Source organism: Ranitomeya imitator, chromosome 1 (assembly GCF_032444005.1).
Source record: "Ranitomeya imitator isolate aRanImi1 chromosome 1, aRanImi1.pri, whole genome shotgun sequence".
Classification (NCBI taxonomy): Eukaryota; Metazoa; Chordata; class Amphibia; order Anura; family Dendrobatidae; genus Ranitomeya; species Ranitomeya imitator.
In genome coordinates, this window is record NC_091282.1 from 555,147,693 (window position 1) to 555,169,056 (window position 21,364).

A 21,364-nucleotide genomic window follows, 5' to 3' on the forward strand; every position below is an offset into this window, starting at 1 on the left:
TCAGGTTTTTCTCAGGAATTTTCTGCGAGAAATCCTGAACGTGTGCACATAGCCTAAAGGCTGTGTGAAACCTGAGAAGCCTCTTGTGCTGCAGAGCTGCAGGAGATCAGATATCAGTGTTTTGGCTTCTCAGGCTCATTGCCCCTGAATGCGTCACACCTTTGACGATTAGAATTTGCTGTTTTTATTCATCCCAATTGTTTTTCTAGCTTGTTTTATGAATAGCTAGTGCTAAATTTGTGGATTTGTCATAGAAGGTTTTGTTAGAAATAAGAGTGTGCTTCTCAGGCACATTGCGCCCTAACACATTCTCTCTCTTGCGTCTGCTTTTCTTATGAAATGGCGAGGAGAATATTTGACTGTTGCATGTTGAGCAAATGCAAAATATACTGCTTGATGATGAGACAGACCCCTTACAGCTAGAAGATTTAGGGGAAGAAAGTGACATTGATTCAGAAGATGATGTGGAAGAATGTCTAGATGTGTCTGATACAGATCAAGATGGAGAGAGTGAGGAGGATGCTCAAGACATAGAAACATATTACTTTTCTGGTTATTAAAGATTTTTTTTTTTTTTTTACACCTGATTATGTGTATTCTCATTTATTACATTCCTATTAAGGTAACTGATCACTTTTAGAGCATTGAAATTTTTAAAAAAGGAAAAATATAGCCAATTTTCTGGCCTGTGCCGGACAGGCGCAATGCCCCTAACCTCGTTATGAAACATATTGCCCCTGACGGAGGGTTAAAAACAACAGTATGGCTGTGCTTGATTGGCCAGCAAACTCACCTGACTTTAACCCCGTAGAGAATCTATGGAAGATGAGACACCATACCCAACAATGCAGACGAGTTGAAGGCTGCCATCAAAGCAACCTTCCATAACACCTCAGCAGTGCCACAGGCTGTTCGCTTCCATGCCACGTCGCATTGATGCAGTAATTGATGCAAAAGAGCCCCGACCAAGTATTGAATGCATTTACTGAACATAGAGATAATGGCTTTTGGGATTTCATTGGTTGTAAGCCATAGTCATAAACATTAACAGAAAAACACTTGAAATAGATCACTCTGTTGGTAATGACTCTATATAATATACGAGTTACACTTTTTGTATTGAAGAACTGAAATAATTTAACTTTTTGATGATATTCTAATTTAGTGAGAAGCACTTATACATGCTGAGTGGCAGATAAGTAACAACTATTACCTGGTGGGGGTACCTGAGCTGGAGCAGGTGCTGGGGCAGGAGCTGGTGGTTCGGGAATAGGCTCCAATACTGGTATCTGAATTTGCTGCTGCTGCTGCTGCTGCTGCTGTTGTTGTTGTTGTTGCTGTTGTTGCTGTTGCTGTTTTAAACCAGCTACAAATTCCTCATGTTGTGTCTTTAAGTTCTGAATTTGCTGCTGGAACGCCACAAGGACTGGCTGCACTGCACTGGAGCATTCGCTCAGTAAAGCAGCCTAAAGGAAAACACGATTCAGGTTTATTCAATAAGTTTCTGATTTCTCAAACCACAGACTATGATGATAGACATTACCTGGTGCTGTCCCAATCCAAGGGCAGGACTCTGCAGCTGCTGGATAGTAGCCTCATCAAAGTAGCCATTCTTCTCCCACAACTGAAGTAACTACAGAAGGAAAAGGAACATTTTTAAGTCCATTTTTGCTTGATGCACTATTGCTTACCGCCTGAATAATGCATATTTTTTTTCCCGTATTTCCAGTAATTTTTAGAATTATTAACAGTTGGAGATGCAGGCATTTTTTAAGATTTTTACATTTTTTTCTCACTGTCACCTTCTAAGAGACATAACTTTTTCAATTTTTTTCATCAACATAGCTGTATGAGGTTTTTTTTTTCATGGGCAGAGTTGTAGTTTTGACTTACACCATTCATCTTACTATATAACTTACTAAAAAACAGGAAAAATTGAAAAAGATCAGAAAATTGTATGAACCGTAAATTATAAATAAAAAACTATAGCTTGTCTCACAAAAAAAGCTTTAAAAGTTTAATCAACCCAAAAATGAGAGCATATATGGCAAAACACACACACGCGCGCAATTATATGATTGCTTCAAAAGCAAAATACTGCAGAATTGTAGTCTATGGCATAATTACCAGTCTCCGTTGGGCTGCATAAGTGTACCAACGGCAGTAGGCTGCCAGATGCCATGACAACCCATCGGCAAACACCATATGTTGCAAACCTCCTAAGAGGTTTCACTGATGGCAACAGTTATTCCTGGGTGCCGGCGTTCTGATATAGTTAACTTTGAGTCTGGTGTTTGCACAGGCACAACTGTCTTATCTGCATGATCACCTCTAGTAGTTCAGGACGCAGGACAAAAAAAAATATATATATATATATATATATATATATATATATATATATATATATATATATATATATATATATATATATATATATATATATATATATCTTATGTTTTGTGCATTTCTTAAACAGTGTTCATATTTTCTATTTAACATTACCAATATATGAGATTCTCCACCCCCTGCCTTATTAGATTGACAGCTCTAGCTTCATAGAGCCAGAAAAGGCAGAGATGCAGGGAAAATGAGCAGGTGGGAACATGTATTTAAACGATTGGCCCAGCAAGGATCACAGAGCACTTGTACTTGGTTTGTATAGTCATTCTGTGCTGACAGAGTCCCTTTTGCCCCTGAAGAAGCCAGTCTTTCTGGCGACACGCATGCCTCCTCTGCCTCCTTTTTGTTCCTCTCACCTATAGTACTATTCTGTACTTAGGCAGGACTCTCTCCAGGTCCAGGTAGTATGAGATTTTTTAGCCCTTCTTGATTTGGGCCACTTGTGTTCACTCTCATTAGTCTATCCTGGTCCATGGAAGGTGCACTATTTCTTTTATAGTACAGATTTATTTGTATAGCATTACTTGTATGGTATTACCAGGCACATTGTATCTTTCAAATATCTGTGCTGTGCTATATCTGTGCGTTATTGGACTGACCAATACTGCATTCACCAGCAAACCTTGCATCAAGGCTGGTCATTGTGCTGCAGACCGGAGGATTACCAAGATTGGATCCATCACATGGTTCTTTTGAGTGAATATACAAGACATCCAAAGGGTGAGTGCAATAATCAAAACCATTCACAGCAGATATTATCATACACCTGCACTTAGACTTTTTATTTCCTCCAATACCCCTGTGACGCCTGCCTATCATGGAAATAAGTTTGTCATATCTCAGAAAAGCTTCCTACAGTACTTACACGTGCAATCTTCTGCTGCTTGTCCTCTTCCACGGCCAAAAAACTGGTACAGTAAATTGGGACAACTACTTTTTGAAGGGCAGCTAGAAGATCCCGTGCTTGCTTCCTCTGACTAAGGGACAAACAAAAAATATTCTTAGGACAAATCCACATCTGTTACAAGCTTATGCAAAATTTAGAATGCTTTTCCCAAATATACCTAAAGAAAAATTGGTCAACATGATTTCATATCTTCATATGACTTTATGGTGATGAAAAAATAAATCAATTTAAAAAAAAAAAGAAAAGTGTGTGGTCAGAAACTGGTAAATTGTATTGAACTGCTTAAAGTAAACTTTTAGCATATGTTGCCAACATCTACTGTAACTGGTGCCGCCGAGCAGGACAACCAGACAACCCAAGAACAATCAAGGACTGATTATTGAAATAAAAATATATACATATTCATTGAGAGCCGAAACGTCGCAATGCCGCGTGGACCTAATAAAGCCCACTTTATTCTTTATATAATTTTTGGAGTGAGGATTCCAATTTTTTGTCTCTACATACAGTTAGGTCTATATATATTTGGACAGAGACAACATTTTTCTAATTTTGGTTATAGACATTACCACAATGAATTTTAATGAAAACAATTCAGATGCAGTTGAAGTTCAGACTTTCAGCTTTCATTTGAGGGTATCCACATTAAAACTGGATGAAGGGTTTAGGAGTTTCAGCTCCTTAACATGTGCCACCCTGGTTTTAAAGGGACCAAAAGTAATTGGACAATTGACTACAAGGCTATTTCATGGACAGGTGTGGGCAATCCCTTCATTATTTCATTCTCAATTAAGCAGATAAGAGGCCTGGAGTTGATTGGAGGATTGGTGCTTGCATTTGGAAGGTTTTGCTGTAAAGTAAACATGCGGTCAAAGGAGCTCTCCATGCAGGTGAAACAAGCCATCCTTAAGTTGCAAAAACAGAAAAAACTCATCCGAGAAATTGCTACAATATTAGAAGTGGCAAAATGTACAGTTTTATACATCCTGAGAAAGAAAGCAAGCACTGGTGAACTCATCAATGCAAAAAGACCTGGGCACCCACGGAAGACAACAGTGGTGGATGATCGCAGAATGATCTCCATAGTGAAGAGAAACCCCTTCACAACAGCCAACCAAGTGAGCAACACTCTCCAGGAGGTAGGTGTATCAATATCCAAATCTACCATAAAGAGAAGACTGCATGAAAGTAAATCCAGAGGGTTCACTGCACGGTGCAAGCCACTCATAAGCATCAAGAATAAAAAGGCTAGACTGGACTTTGCTAAAAAAAAAAAATCTAAAAAATCCAGCACAGTTCTGGAAGAACATTCTTTGGACAGATGAAACCAAGATCAACCTCTACCAGAATGATGGAAAGGGAAAAGTATGGCGAAGGCGTGGTACAGCTCATGATCCAAAGCATACCACATCATCTGTAAAACATGGCGGAGGCAGTGTGATGGCTTGTGCATGCATGGCTGCCAGTGGCACTGGGTCACTAGTATTTATTGATGATGTGACACAGGACAGAAGCAGCCGAATGAATTCTGAGGTATTCAGGACATACTGTGTGCTCAGATCCAGCCAAATGCAGCAAAACTGATCGGTCGTCGTTTCATACTACAGATGGACAATGACCCAAAACATAAAGTCAAAGCAACCCAGGAGTTTATTAAAGCAAAGAAGTGGAATATTCTTGAATGACCAAGTCAGTCACCTGATCTCAACCCAATTGTGCATGCATTTCACTTGTTAAAGACTAAACTTCAGACAGAAAGGCCCACAAACAAACAGCAACTGAAAACCACTGCAGTGAAGGCCTGGCAGAGCATCAAAAAGGAGGAAACACAGCGTCTGGTGATGTCCATGAGTTCAAGACTTCAGGCAGTCATTGCCAACAATGGGTTTTCAAGCAAGTACTAAAAATGAACATTTTATTTGAAATTATTTAATCTGTCCAATTACTTTTGGTCCCTTTAAAAACAGGGTGGCACATGTTAAGGAGCTGAAACTCTTAAACCCTTCATCCAATTTTAATGTGGATACCCTCAAATGAAAGCTGAAAGTCTGAACTTCAACTGCAATTGTTTTGCTTAAAATTCATTGTGGTAATGTCTATAACCAAAATTAGAAAAATGTTTCTGTCCAAATATATATGGACTTAACTGTATATACATATACATAGACTTTGACAACTGCGATCTGCTTTTCTGTCATCAACATTACTTACCAATGATGTAGCACGTCATTAGTCAGATATATGAGGTGCAAGCGCAATTCAAAATGTGCACATTCAGCCGTGATACGATTGCGAAGGTGACCAGCCATGAGCTCACAGTGCTGAGGGGATTTTGCGTTGCTGAACATCCAATTTTTGCCAGCCTAAAGAATAGAAATTTCCGTGACTTATTATCCAATTTCCTTTTCATTACATCAGGCAAATTTATGTCCATTTAAATTTTGCTCACGCAGTTAAAAAAAATAACAAAAACCCTAAGCATACTTAAAGGGGTCCTCCAGTACTGCTCACTTCCACATTGGGAAACAAGCAGTGCTGTTAAGATTTGCTCTGCGCATGCCTGTTGGGACCATACCATAATTGGCAGGCATCATACACCAGTTCATTACAAAAAGTCACATGTACGACAACTGTTGATCATGCATACAACAGGAGTGAGCTGCACCAGCCAATCCATATTCAAAGAAACTCATCATTAGACTCAGAAGCAGAATGAATCAGAGCCTCACAGCATGAGTGCAGCCAGGTATGTTTTATTCAGAAATGTTGCAGCATTTCAGAGTAAACATATTTTGAAAAAGCTGGTCAGAGAAGGTCAGCTAGGAAGAGACCTAACTAGTCTACCGCAGTCCCTGGGCAGCTTCTCCCCGACTTTCTCCAGTTCATTAGAAGGTCTTTCCCACGTGAGAGGCCTGTCAAAGACCTGTTAGCCAACTGACGATTGGTTTGGGATAAGGTGGTCAGCGACTTCATCAGGCTGGTCATGCCCCTCTACGGGGTGTAGCAGAGACCCTGGAGAACATGATCATGGCCAGTTTTCATGGTCCCTTGTCACATGATCAAAGATATTCACTGAATTTTATATACAAATCAGATTTAAAATTAAATTTTTCTCTTCTTTGATATGATCTAACATATCAGAGAAGAGAGAAATTGAGTCCCCAAGACCACCACGGCACATTAGGTATCGGATTTGTGATCACCCTCCTTCTGCCGAAAGAAAATGGCAGGCGCATGCAGAGTGCGCCAGCCAAGATCTGCCTCGCTGCACCCAGCAACCGCTGGGATTTTTCTTATTGGCTGATGGCTTTTGATTACTCTGAGAGACCCCATCACAGTGATCAAAAGCCCCCAATATTAGTAAATATGGCAGCACTTGGGCTGTGCCCCTCTTATTGTAGCTATTCTGGGAGAGAAGAGAGATACACTACAGTGCTGCCATGACAGTGAAGAAAAAGTCACAAAAATGTCTACCTCAGGGTCGTCTGTAAATCCCCTAAACAGAATTGTTTACCCCCCCCCCATTCTATGTCATCCCCCTCTTGTCAGATTACCTTTTTTTTTTAAATTCTTTTAATTCTTTTCAGTTTTGCTTACGCAAAAAAAAAAAAACAACAACAAATAAAAATACTAGTGTTAGATTAGGTTTAAGGCTAGTAGTGTTACATTAGGTTTACTTTTTTTTTTGTTAGGGAGGCGTATAAAGTAAAGCAATGGCCCACAGAACATTCAGTGCGGAACAAGCATACAGTCTGCTTTGCTCTGGCAGTGAAACTGAATCGGCATCTGAAGCAGAGTAATTTTCGGTGAGTGACAAAGACTCTTCCTCTACGTGATCCCACAGCCCGATGATAGTGGAGTCGGCCATCACTGCTGAAGCTTCAGAGGCAGGACCAAGTACCACAGTCCCCCCACATTGCTGTGGTATCACGTCAGTTCATTTTCTCCTCAGATTCCCCCTTTTTTAGCAGCCACTGGAATAAAATTAGATGTCACCTATTTTACCGCCTTTGATTTTTTCCAAATTTACATTACCCCAGAAGTCCCACAATTGATTGCCCACCAAACCAATTTATATGCAGACAACACATTTCCCAAGAACCAACTGCCTTTCATTCCCATTCCTGGATTCCCACAAATCTCCCTGAAATTAAAAAAAATAAAAATGTTGGGGCCTTCCGATCACCTAAACAAATTGAGACCCATAATTTCCCTCCTACAACATTTATTTCTAAATTCATATACCCAAGAGCAAAATGTGTCAGTCAACGAGTCCTTGATGAGTTGCAAGAGCTGTCTGTCATTTTGCTAATTCCTCCCCTCAGAGAGCCAAATAGGGCAACAAAATAGGGATTTTTGTGTACTCACCATAAAATCCTTTTCTCCGAGCCACTCATTGGGGGACACAGAACCATGGGTGTTATGCTGCTGTCACTAGGAGGCTGACACGAAGTTGAGACAAAAAAAAGTTAGCTCCTCCCCTGCAGTATACACCCTCGTGCTGGCTTCCAGAGACCCAGTTCAGTGTAAAAGCAGTGGATCATTAACATCTTACGTAATATTAGAGTACAAACATAGAGTAAGTCAAGAACCAAAAAAGAAAACGAGCCATAAGGCTAACAGGGTGGGTGCTGTGTACCCAATGAGTGGCTCGGAGAAAAGGATTTTAAAGGGGAGTACACAAAAATCCCTATTTCTCCTTCGCCACATTGGGGGACACAGAACCATGGGACGTCCCAAAGCAGTCCCTGGGTGGGGAACAATACAACCAAATAACTCCGTGTACCAACTGACTATAAATGCGCAACAGCCGCCTGCAGAATACATCTGCCAAGGGCCGCTTCCGCAGAAGATTGAGTGTGAACGTTGTAGTGCTTTGTGAAAGTATGCAGGCTGGACCATGTTGCGGCCTTGCAAATCTGCTCTGCCGACGCCTGGTGCCGAATGGCCCAGGAAGCACCCACTGACCGAGTTGAGTGTATGCTAATCCCCGCCGGGATAGGTCTGCCCCTGACCCGATAAGATTCTTGAATAGCTGATCGGATCCATCTGGCTATCGTGGCTTTAGAAGCGGCTAAACCCTTTCTATGACCCTCTGGGAGCACAAAGAGGCGTCCGATTTGCGGAAGGGGGCAGTCCTAGAAATGTACCTCCTGAGGGCCCTCACCACGTCCAGGGTGTGAAGGGCCTTTTCAACGCTATGTCCTGACTGCGGGCAGGAGGGAAGAATGATATCTTCATTAAGGTGGAAAGATGAAACCACCTTGGGAAGAAAGGCCGGAGGTGGACGTAGGACTACCTTGTCCTGGTGGAAGGAAAGGAAGGGCGCCCGGCAGGACAGTGCCGCCAACTCTGAGACTCGCCTGATAGAGGTTATTGCCAGAAGGAAGGCGACCTTCCAGGAGAGAACAATCAGCGAGATATCCTGCAGAGGTTCAAAAGGGGGCTCCTGGAGGACACCCAGGACCAAATTGAGATCCCAAGTCTCTAAGGGCATGCTATAGGGGGGTATGACGTGGGAAACCCCCTGAACAAAAGTCCTGACTTGCAAGTCAGTAGCAATCTTGTGTTGGAACAACACGGATAATGCCAAGATCTGACCCTTGAGAGAACTGAGCGCCAGACCGGAATCCAAGCCGGACTGGAGAAATTCCAGAATGGAGGGAATTGAAAAAATGAGAGGAGGACGTCCACGGAGCCTGCACCATGAGAAGGCTTTCCAGGTGCAGTGATAGATGCGAGCGGAAGACATCTTGCGAGAGCGCTTATCAGGGTGGCAATGACTTGCTGGGAGAAACCAGCTTGAGTTAGGATCCAGGTTTCAACAGCCAAGCCGTTAAACGTAGGGCCCCTGAGCTCTGGTGGTAGATCGGCCCTTGGCGAAGCAGATCTGGGAGGTCTGGTAACCGCCAGGGAACATCGACTACGAGATAAACGAGCTCCGCGTACAACGCGCAACGAGGCCATTCCGGGGCGACTAGAATCAAAGGAACCCCTTCCATCTTGATTTTTCGGATTACCTTCGGTAGTAAAGGAAGCGGAGGAAACACGTACGGGAAGTGGAACCGGTGCCATGGGGATATCAGCGCGTCCACTCCAATGGCCTGTGGATCCCGAGAATGTGCTATGAAGTTGGGAACTTTTGCGCTCAGTCTGGACGCCATCAGATCCACGTCCGGAGTCCCCCAGCGAAGGCAAATCTGCTGGAAGACCTCCGGATGGAGTTCCCACTCTCCCGAAGCGAGACCCTGACGGCTGAGAAAGTCCGCCGCCCAGTTTTCGACGCCCGGAGCATGCACTGCGGAAATGGTGGAGCGGTTGTTCTTGGCTCAACGGAGAATGTGGGAGACCTCCCGCATCGCCGCTCTGCTGCGGGTCCCTGCGATGGTTTATGTACACCACAGCTGTGATGCTGTCTGATTGAATCCAAATTGGGTGACCCGCGAGGAGGAAGTGGAAACGTCTCGGGGCATATCTGATCGCTCGAATCTCCAAGATGTTTATCAGAAGTCTCGACTCCCGAATGGTCCAACGCCTTTGGGCAGTGTGGTGGTGAAATACCGCTCCCAAACCGAGGAGGCTGGTGTCGGTAGTCACCACCAGCCAGTGGGTTGGGAGAAAGGACCTCCCCTGGCTGAGGGATGATTCTAAAGTTCACCATTTGAGCGCTTGCCTGACCCGCGGGGGCAGAGGACATGGCCGATCGATGAATAAGGGACTCCTGTCCCAGTTGTCCAGCAGAGCCTGTTGTAAGGGGCAGAGATGCAGTTGAGCGAAGGGAACCGCTTCCATTGCGGCCACCATTTTTCCCAGGATCCTCATGGCAAACCGAATGGAATGAGGAAAGGGACGACAAAGCGTCTGGGTTCCCTGCTGAAGCGCTTGGGACTTGGACCGAGGAAGCAGGACCAGCCCCTTGGACGTGTCCAGGATCATGCCTAGGAAGGAGATCCGTTGGGCTGGAACGGGGTAGGACTTGTCCAAGTTGATCAGCCAGCCGAGACGTGAAAGGGTATCCAAGGTAATGTGGACACTTGCTTCGCAGGCGTCACAGGACGGAACTTTGTGAATACCCTGGGTGCGGTGGCAAGGTCAAAGGGTAAGGCCGTGAATTGAAAATGGTCCTCCAGGATGGCAAAACGCAGGAACCTTTGATGTGGCGGGAAGACTGGGATATGGAGATAAGCATCTTTGATGTCTATTGATGCTGGAAACTCTCCTCTCTCCAATGAGATGACCGACCGGAGGGATTCCATCCTGAAGTGCCGGACCTTTACATACTTGTTTAGGAGCTTTAGATCCAAAATAGGGCGCACCGTCCCGTCCTTTTTTGGAACGACGAAGAGGTTTGAGTAAAAACCTCTGAATCTCTCGTTTTCTGGAACCGGAAAAATGACTCGAGAGATTCGATGGCGCGGTGAAGTGCGCGAGACTGAGCTCCTGAACTTGGGAGAGGGAAAAAACCGTGCCGGAGGGGAGGCGGAGAAATATATTTTGTAACCAGAAGACACCAGGTCTCTGACCCATTCATCGTGGATGACGGAAAGCCAGACATGTTGAAAGAGAAGCAGGCGTTCGCCTACTTTGGTGTTGTCGACCGGAAAACTCCGAGTCATTGTGAAGGAAATCTGGAGGACCTGGATCCCCCCTGGTTCTGGGTTGCCTAGGCTTACCTCGCCAGGACTGATTCGGCCTGTATGAGGGGCGAGGATCTCTCTCTGTACGTGGAGATCATTCTGATCTGGACGAAGCCATGGAGGAGGACCAGAATGGGCTATTGCGAAAGGGCCAAAAGCAAAAATGTTGCTGACGCTGAAAAGCGGTTTTAGGCCTGTGCTGTGGGAGGAATTTGCTTTTCCCTCCAGTAGCATCAGAAATAAGCTGGTCTAATTTTTCTCCAAACAGACGTCCGCTCTGAAAAGGCAGAGAAATCAGAGACTTTTTAGAGGAGGAATCCACGCGCCACTCTCTAAGCCATAATGCTCTCCTTATGGTGACTGTGTTTGAGGCAGCAACTGCCGCACAGTCTGCTGTGTCTAAAGACGCATACATCACATAGTCTCCAGACATAGCGATTTGTTTGGCGAGATTCGCCGCCTTAGACGGAAGAGCCTGGTCCTGAATAGATTTTGCAAGGGCACCTGCCTAGAAAAAGATTGCTTTTGCGACCCATGCCGCCGTAAAGGAAGGGGATAAAGAGGAACCTGAGGCTTCATATACAGAGCGAGCCAGGAAATCTATCTGCCGTTCTGTGGGATTTTTAATTGACGCCCCATCAGGTACAGATAAAAGCGTTTGGGTAACCAAACGCGATACCGGAGAATCTACTGTTGGAGGTTCTGTCCAATCTTTGACAAGATCAGCGGAAAAGGGATACTTCAATCCAAAGGCCTTTTTACCCGTAAAGCGCTTATCCGGTCGCTCCCTGTGTCGCTAAACTATATCTAAGAAATCCGGATGAGAGGCGAACACCCTATGGGATCACTTGGTTCTTGTAAAAGATACTGCATGATCCGGAGCCGAATTAGGGTCATCATCCACCTTTAGCGCATGATTGACAGCTTCAATGAGGGAATCCACAGTCAATTGAAACTCCGGAGAATCCGGGTCGAAGGACGCCTCAGACTCATACTCCGAGTCATGATCGCTGCGAACCCCTGGAGAGGGTGAGCGAGAAGTGGAGCTACCAGAGGCTGAATGGCGTGGTGAATGCTCAGGAGAGGTAGTGCGGATCCGTTTTTTGGATGACCGTACCTCGTTCAGGTGAGAGCAGCCCCTGCTGGCCGATGATTCCCCTGTAGGGAGGGGTCTCTTAACCCAGGTAAACGAGTGCCCCGCACCCCAGAGGGGTTATGAAGGGATTCAATCGCTTTGGCCAGCGAAGCGGCCCGATACACTGGTGTCAGTAGCGGCGGAGGGCTCCTGGGCACATTGGGCATCACAGGCTGAGCAGAGAGGGGAGCTTTGAGGCCGAGGGAGAGGAGCCTGGCAAGTAGTACACGCAGTGAAAAAGGTGGTATGAACCTTTGTAGCCTTTTTAGCCCTTGACTGCAACATAATGTACCCCAATATAAGTAAAAATGCTACTAGAGGAATCTATGAGCGGTAAAACTGCAGAGAAGCACCTCATGCAGTCTCCTTACCCAGGTCCTGTGTCCCGCAATCAGATGAGGCGGCGCGCTGAGTGGGGGTGGGGGAAACAGTCTTCCAGGGTTCCAGGGCATGACACGTGCAGAATAAAGGCAGCCAGAACAGTGGTGCTGTGCAGGGAAGATGGCTGCTGAGATTTGGAGGTAGTCTCACATAGAGCGAGAAGCGCCAGGTCTGTGGGCGGAGCCTCTGGAATGATGCAAGCGGTGGGCGGGGACTATCGGGATGCGGCCTATACAAAGGCCAAAGCCGGGGACTAAATTTCTGGCTGCGGCCGGCGCGTACCTGCGGACCGCCCAGAAAGAGCCGCGGGGCCCTGTGGGGACCCTGCCACCATGGAGTCCTCCTAAGCCTGCCGGAAAACGACCCCTCCCGGTTGGCACTTACCCCGATATGAAGGGGCTTGCAGATGCCGCAGGAGAGCTGTGCCCAGGGTGGATAGGACGGTGCAGGGTTGGGGGAACCTCCATCCACCATCCCCTTGAAAGTGGGGTGGAGAGGAACCGTCCGCCTCCTTCCATCATCAGCTCTTTTCAGTGGTGATGCAGTGGGGGCTGCACGGACGCCACAATGTAGAGTGCCTCTGAACATCCAAGGGTAAGGCCCGGTGGGTAGGGCAAAATGTCCGGCAATAGGCCTGGCTGCCAAAGAGGATACGTGGAGGTGACACTCCAGTGCTCGTCTGTTAAGGGAGGGGGGGGGGGGGGGGAATCGGTGAAGGGGCCCGTCGCCCCTAGAATCAGCTCAGGCAGCAGCATCCCACGTCGCAGGAGAGGATATGAAGAGGTAACACTCCCGTGCTCGCCTGTTGTTGGTTCGGGGAGATCGGAGCCTTGAAAGGTTCCGTCGCCCCTTCGTCCGGGTAGAAAGGTTAATTAGTAAGAAATCCAAAAGGTAAAAGTTATGGTCTGAATAGCAGACCCAGTGTGCCTCCTACGAACACTAAGCTTGAACTGGGTCTCTGGAAGCCAGCACGAGGGTGTATACTGCAGGGGAGGAGCTAACTTTTTTTGTCCCAACTTAGTGTCAGCCTCCTAGTGACAGCAGCATAACACCCATGGTTCTGTGTCCCCCAATCTGGCGAAGGAGAAATACCAAATGTGCAAGACCACATCAGGGTACACATCCACCTTCCTAATATATGAAGGTAAGGACCACCAACTTAGTCCCAAACTGCCTCCAGACAATTGACATCCCAGGTAAAATTGTCTGGGAGCTAACAACAACCTTTCTTCATCAAGGGTACCACGCATACACAGACCGTTATTATACAATTATCACCATATACCAATCCCTCCACGCTGCAAATACAAGGGCCTGTAGGCAGTCAGGAAAACTGAGTGGGAGTTCTGTCACAGTTGGTGTCCAGACGTTTAGAGAACGGGGGTGTCACTCTCACTTGCAAGTTCAACTTCTTGAACTGAAGTGGAATGACAGGAAAGACGTCTACATCCTGACAACACTGCATGCAGACACGACTGACGGTCAGAGACAGGGGCTCCACCAGGGACAAACAAACCAATGTGCATCACATATTACAATAAATTCATGGGTGGCGTTGACCTGTCAGACCTTGCTTTTCCTTCTGAGCACCTACAGTTGTGGCCAAAAGTATTGACACCCCTGCAATTCTGTCCGATAATACTCAGTTTCTTCCTGAAAATGATTGCAATCACAAATTATTTGGTATTATTATCTTCATTTAATTTGTCTTAAATGAAAAAACACAAAAGAGAATGAAGCAAAAAGCAAAACATTGATCATTTCACACAAAACTCTAAAAATGGGCCAGACAAAAGTATTGGCACCCTCAGCCTAATACTTGGTTGCACAACCTTTAGCCAAAATAACTGCGACCAACCGCTTCCGGTAACCATCAATGAGTGTCTTACAATGCTCTGCTGGAATTTTAGACCATTCTTCTTTGGCAAACTACTCCAGGTCCCTGATATTTGAAGGCTGCCTTCTCCAAACTGCCATTTTTAGATCTCTCCACAGGTGTTCTATGGGATTCAGGTCTGGACTCATTGCTGGCCACCGTAGAAGTCTCCAGTGCTTTCTCTCAAATCATTTTCTAGTGCTTTTTGAAGTGTGTTTTGGGTCATTGTCCTGCTGGAAGACCCATGAACTCTGAGGGAGACCCAGCTTTCTCACACTGGGCCCTACAATATGCTGCAAAATTGGTTGGTAGTCTTCAGACTTCATAATGCCATGCACACGGTCAAGCAGTCCAATGCCAGAGGCAGCAAAGCAACCCCAAAACATCAGGGAACGCTCCGCCATGTTTGACTGTAGGGACAATGTTCTTTTCTTTGAATGCCTCTTTTTTTCTCCTGTAAACTCTATGTTGATGCCTTTGCCCAAAAAGCTCCACTTGTGTCTCATCTGACCAGAGAACATTCTTCCAAAACGTTTTAAGCTTTTTCAGGTAAGTTTTGGCAAACTCCAGCCTGGCTTTTTTATGTCTCGGGGTAAGAAGTGGGGTCTTCCTGGGTCGTCTACCATACAGTCCCTTTTCATTCAGACGCCGACGGATAGTACGGGTTGACACTGATGTACCCTCGGACTGCAGGGCAGCTTGAACTTGTTTGGATGTTAGTCGAGGTTCTTTATCCAACATCCGCACAATCTTGCGTTGAAATCTCTTGTAAATTTTTCTTTTCCGTCCACATCTAGGGAGGTTAGCCACAGTGCCATGGGCTTTAAACTTCTTGATGATACTGCGCACGGTAGACACCGGAACATTCAGGTCTTTGGAGATGGACTTTTAGCCTTGAGATTGCTCATGCTTCCTCACAATTTGGTTTCTCAAGTCCTCAGACAGTTCTTTGGTCTTCTTTCTTTTCTCTATGCTCAATGTGATACACACAAGGACACAGGTTGAGTCAACTTTAATCCATGTCAACTGGCTGCAAGTGGGATTTAGTTATTGCCAACACCTGTTAGGTGCCACAGGTAAGTTACAGGTGCTGTTAATCACACAAATTAGAGAAGAATCACATGATTTTTCAAACAGTGCCAATACTTTTGTCCACCCCCTTTTGTATGTTTGGTGTGGTATTATATCCAATTTGGCTTTAGGACAATTCTTGCGTTTTTTTCATTTAAGACAAATTAAATGAATATAATAATAAAGAATTTGTGTTTGCAATCATTTTCAGGAAGAAACTGAGTATTATCTGACAGAATTGCAGGGGTGTCAATACTTTTGGCCACAACTGTACCTCTACTTACTGGGAGTGCAAAAGCTTCAGACTATTTCTACCAGGTGCTTCAACAATATCTGTGAAGCTCAGGGCCTGGTATAAAAAGGAAGCAAATTACTAACTAATCCAAATTGCTACCTATAACAGTGTTGTCCTGTACAAAAAATCCCAAGGATCACTCACGTACCTCCAGTTCCAGGTGAAAATTGTTGAGTGTCATACTTAACTCGATGGCACAGGACGAAGCCTTTGAGACCGAGGATGTCCAGAGACTTGCATAGCGTCATTTTCTTTGCCATATCCCTGCCACTCCCACCCAAAAGCATCCCCAAAAAGACACCAGGTTTGTAGAAAGTACAGTAGAAGGAGCGATTCCCGCTACTATTGCTCCATGTGCCCAACCCATCCAGGCTTTTGTATCTCCCCATTTTGAGAATAAATTTTCATCATTAACCCCTTAGTGACGGAGCCAAATTTTTGAAATCTGACCAGTCTCACTTTATGCGGTAATAACTCTGCAACGCTTCAACAAATCCCAGTGATTTTGAGAATGTTTTTTCGTGACACATTATACTTTATGATAATGGTAAATTTAAGTCAATATGTTGTGTTTATTTATAAAAAAATATAAAAAATGTGAGAAAAAAGTTAAAAAATTAGCAATTTTCAAAATTTGAATGATTATCCCTTTAATCCAGTTGATCATACCACAGCAAACCATTAATAAATAACATTTCCCACATGACGGCTTTACATCGGCACCATTTGCAACATGTTATTTTATTTTCTTAGCATTTTAGGAGGTTTAAAAATGTAGCGGCAATTTTTCATTTTTTCAAGGAAATTTACTAAATTTATTTTTTGTGGACTTATCTATGTTTGAAGTGACATTAGGGGTCTCATTGGGAAACCCCCAAACGTGATACCATTTTAAAAACAGCACCCCCTGACATATCGAAAACTGCTGTCAGGTAGTTTTTTAACCCTTCAGGTGATTTACAGGAATTAATGCAAAGTGGTATGACAGAAATGAAAATGTGTATTATTACCACCTAAATGCCTCTAACTTCTGAACAGATTACTACAGCTGTCAGACTCTAAGGCCGCTATTTGGTCATGAATTGCCATGGCAAACATCAGGACCACAAAATCATGATCTGAGGGCACCAGTTTGGATAAAGAGGAAGCCCCCACACTCTGTTAACCATTTATAATGAAGTAATCACTATTTACAGCAGCATCTAAGGGGTTAAACAGATTTGGATGGTGCAAACACTGATAGTGGCTGATGCAGCAAGTTGTCAGCAATAGTGCACAACCGACAGATGCTGGATTGTTACCTGTATGGGGAGGCTATTCTCTTATATGTCAGGTCAGTTAAAAGACGTATTGGCTGTCATTAAGGGGTTAAATCACATTTTTCCCCATTTCACAATTCATTCCAGGACTTGATCAATCACATACCAAACTACTAAATCAGACAAATTCTTATCCACATGCCCACGTCTGTATACTCCAGAATGTTGACCGCACAAATGTTCTTCAAAAAAAGTCATGTCATCTGAATATTCCATGACTTGATTAATCACAAACATTTTTGACCACTCATCTTAGTTTAACTGTTTTTATGACGTCTTGCTACACAAAATGTTGTTTTCATTACTATTATCGTATTTTTCGGACTAAAAGACGCACCTTTCTTCCTCCAAAAGCATGGAGGAAAATGGGTGTTGCATATTATAGTCTGGAAGTACCTGCTCTGGCCGTGGTGGTGAAGTGGCAGTGGCGGAGCAGCGGGTCACAGTAGGCTAACTCCTGTGCCCGCTGCTAAAGAGAAATGAATATTCACTGCATTCCACGCCAATGGGTGGAGAGCAGTGAATATTCATTTCTCTTTAATAGCGGACATGCTGTTAGCCGCAGCAGCCGGCTTCCTGCAGCTTCCGGGCGTTTGCGTCTGCCTGCTACTTAAGGAAATGAATATTCACAGTTCTCCACTCCCATTAACCCCTTTCTGACATTAGACGTACTATCCCGTCGAGGTGGGGTGGGCCCCTATGACCACCGACGGGATAATACGTCATACGCGATTGGCCGCGCTCACGGGAGGAGATCGGCCGATCGCGGCCGGGTGTCAGCTGCCTATCGCAGCTGACATCCGGCACTATGTGCCAGGAGCGGTCACGGACCGGTCCCGGCACATTAACCCCGGCACACCGCGATCAAACATGATCGCGATGTGCCGGCGGTACACGGAAGCATCGCGCAGGGAGGCTGCTCCCTGCGGGCTTCCCTGAGCCCCCCGCAGCAACGCGATGTGATCGCGTTGCTGCGAGGGTCTCCGTACCGAGGGAGGTGGCTTCACAGAGCCTGCTCAGAGCAGGCACTGTGAAGCCTGCAGTGCTGTAAGTCAGATCGGTGATTTGAAAGAGTGCTGTGCAAACTGTCAGATCACCGATCTGTGATGTCCCCCCATGGGACAAAGTAAAAAAAAAAAATTCCAAATGTGTAAAAAAAAAAAAAAATTATTATTCCCATAAATACATTTCTTTATCTAAATAAAAAAAACAAGACAATAAAAGTACACATATTTAGTATCGCCGCGTCCGTAACGGCCCGACCTATAAAACTGGCCCACTAGTTAACCCCTTCAGTAAACACCGTAAGGAAAAAAAAAAAAAAAACGAGGCAAAAAACAACGCTTTATTATCATACCACCGAACAAAAAGTGGAATAACACGCGATCAAAAAGACAGATATAAATAACCATGGTACCGCTGAAAGCGTCATCTTCTCCCGCAAAAAACGAGCCGCGATGCAGCATCATCAGCAAAAAAATAAAAAAGTTATATTCCTGAGAATAAAGCGATGCAAAAATTATTATTTTTTCTATAAAATAGTTTTTATCGTATAAAAGCGCCAAAACATAAAAAAAAATGATATAAATGAGGTATCGCTGTAATCGTACTGACCCGAAGAATAAAACTGCTTTATCAATTTTACCAAACGCGGAACGGTATAAACGCCTCCCCCAAAAGAAATTCATGAATAGCTGATTTTTGGTCATTCTGCCTCACAAAAATCGGAATAAAAAGCGATCAAAAAATGTCACGTGCCCGAAAATGTTACCAATAAAAACGTCAACTTGTCCCGCAAAAAACAAGACCTCACATGACTGTGGACCAAAATGTGGAAAAATTATAGCTCTCAAAATGTGGTAACGCAAAAAATATTTTTTGCAATAAAAAGCGTCTTTCAGTGTGTGACGGCTGCCAATCATAAAAATCCGCTAAAAAACCCGCTATAAAAGTAAATCAACCCCCCCTTCATCACCCCCTTAGTAAGGGAAAAATTAAAAAAAATGTATTTCCATTTTCCCATTAGGGCTAGGGTTAGGGCTAGGGCTAGGGCTAGGGCTAAAGTTAGGGTTAGGGTTGGGGCTAAAGTTACGGTTAGGGTTTAGATTACATTTACAGTTGGGAATAGGGTTGGGATTAGGGTTAGGGGTGTGTCTGGGTTGGAGGTGTGGTGAGGGTTACTGTTGGGATTAGGGTTAGGGGTGTGTTTGGATTAGGGTTTCAGTTATAATTGGGGGGTTTCCACTGTTTAGGCACATCAGGGGCTCTCCAAACGCGACATGGTGTCCGATCTCAATTCCAGCCAATTCTGCGTTGAAAAAGTAAAACAGTGCTTCTTCCCTTCCGAGCTCTCCCGTGCGCCCAAACAGGGGTTTACCCCAACATATGCAGTATCAGTGTACTCAGGACAAATAGGACAACAACTTTTGGGGTCGAATTTCTCCTCTTACCCCCGGGAAAATACAAAACTGGGGGCTAAAAAAAATAATTTTTGTGGGAAAAAATTTTTGTTTTATTTTTACGGCTCTGCATTATAAACTTCTGTGAAGCCCTTGGTGGGTCAAAGCGCTCACCACACATCCAGATAAGTTCCTTAGGGGGGTCTACTTTCCAAAATGGTGTCACTTGTGGGGGGTTTCTACTGTTTAGGTACATTAGGGGCTCTGCAAACGCAATGTGACACCTGCAGACCATTCCATCTAAGTCTGCATTTCAAATGGCGCTCCTTCCCTTCCGATCCCTCCCATGCGCCCAAACAGTGGTTTACCCCCACATATGGTGTATCATCGCACTCAGGACAAATTGGCCAACAAATTTTGGGGTCCAATTTCTCCTGTTACCCTCGGGAAAATGCAAAACTGGGGGCTAAAAAAATAATTTTTGTGGGAAAAAATTTTTGTTTTATTTTTACGGCTCTGCATTATAAACTTCTGTGAAGCCCTTGGTGGGTCAAAGCGCTCAAAACATCTAGATAAGTTCCTTAGGGGGTCTACTTTCCAAAATGGTGTCACTTGTGGGGAGTTTCAATGTTTAGGCACATCAGTGGCTCTCCAAACGCAGCATGGCGTCCCATCTCAATTCCTGTCAATTTTGCATTGGAAAGTCAAACGGCGCTCCTTCCCTTCCGAGCTCTCCCACGCGCCCAAACAGTGGTTTACCCCCACATATGGGGTATCAGCGTACTCAGGACCAATTGTACAACAACTTTTTCTACTCTTACCCTTGGGAAAATAAAACAAATTGGAGCTGAAGTAAATTTGTTGTGAAAAAAGTTAAATGTTCATTTTTAAACATTCCAAAAATTCCTGTGAAGCACCAGAAGGGTTAATAAACTTCTTGAATATGGTTTTGAGCACCTTGAGGGGTGCAGTTTTTAGAATGGTGTCACACTTGGGTATTTTCTATCATATAGACCCCTCAAAATGACTTCAAATGAGATGTGGTCACTAAAAAAAAAAAATGGTGTTGTAAAAACGAGAAATTGCTGGTCAACTTTTAACCTTTATAACTCCCTAACAAAAAAAAATTTTGGTTCCAAAATTGTGCTGATGTAAAGTAGACATGTGGGAAATTCAAATTTGGAAAATTGCGAAATTTTCATAATTTGTCAAATTTCCGTTTTTTTCACAAATAAACGCAGGTACTATCAAAGAATTTTTACCACTATCATGAAGTACAATATGTCACGAGAAAACAATGTCAGAATCACCGGGATCCGTTGAAGCGTTCCAGAGTTATAACCTCATAAAAGGACAGTGGTCAGAATTTTAAAAATTGGCCCGGTCATTAACGTGCAAACCACCCTTGGGGGTAAAGGGGTTAAAGAACAAAGAATATTCACTCCTCTCCACGCACATAGTCCCGTCGTGGAGAGCAGTGAGTATTCTGTCAGCTGTCCTCGGCTTCAAAGCAGCGCCATGCGCTGCTTACAAGCATAAATCAGCTGCTGGCATCGGAACAAGACACTGCAAGGGCGCACAGGAAAGTAAGTATAGTGGTTTATAGTTTTTATTAGTGTTTTTCTGATTGGGGCAATGCATACCAGGGTAGGGATGAGGGGGCCATGCACACCAGGATAGGGATGATGGAGCCATGCATACCAGGATAGGGAATATTGGTACAGAATTGACCACATTTTTGCGTCAATTTTTTTTTCTAATTTCTTCCCCCAAAACCTACAGGTGTATCTCACAAAATTAGATCAAAAAGTTTTTTTTATTTCAGTTCTTCAATACAAAAAGTAAAACTCATTTATTAGACAGTCATTACAAACAGAGTGATCTATTTTAAGTGTTTATTTCTGTTAATGTTGATGATTATGGCTTACAGCCAATTAAAACCCA

At 44.3% G+C, this 21,364-nt stretch overlaps 1 protein-coding gene across 3 annotated transcripts in view; it reads right to left on the minus strand.

Annotated features, from left to right (window-relative positions):
- Positions 1 to 21,364, minus strand: part of CHERP (calcium homeostasis endoplasmic reticulum protein) — a 78,076-nt gene that overhangs the window by 19,236 nt on the left and 37,476 nt on the right. For all 3 annotated transcript variants that reach the window (XM_069767741.1, XM_069767740.1, XM_069767742.1), the window contains 4 exons: positions 5,519 to 5,670; positions 3,266 to 3,377; positions 1,544 to 1,633; positions 1,214 to 1,466 (listed from right to left, as the gene is read on the minus strand). In XM_069767741.1, coding sequence (XP_069623842.1) covers positions 1,214 to 1,466; positions 1,544 to 1,633; positions 3,266 to 3,377; positions 5,519 to 5,670 — 607 coding nt within the window. The remainder of the gene's footprint in view (positions 1 to 1,213; positions 1,467 to 1,543; positions 1,634 to 3,265; positions 3,378 to 5,518; positions 5,671 to 21,364) is intronic.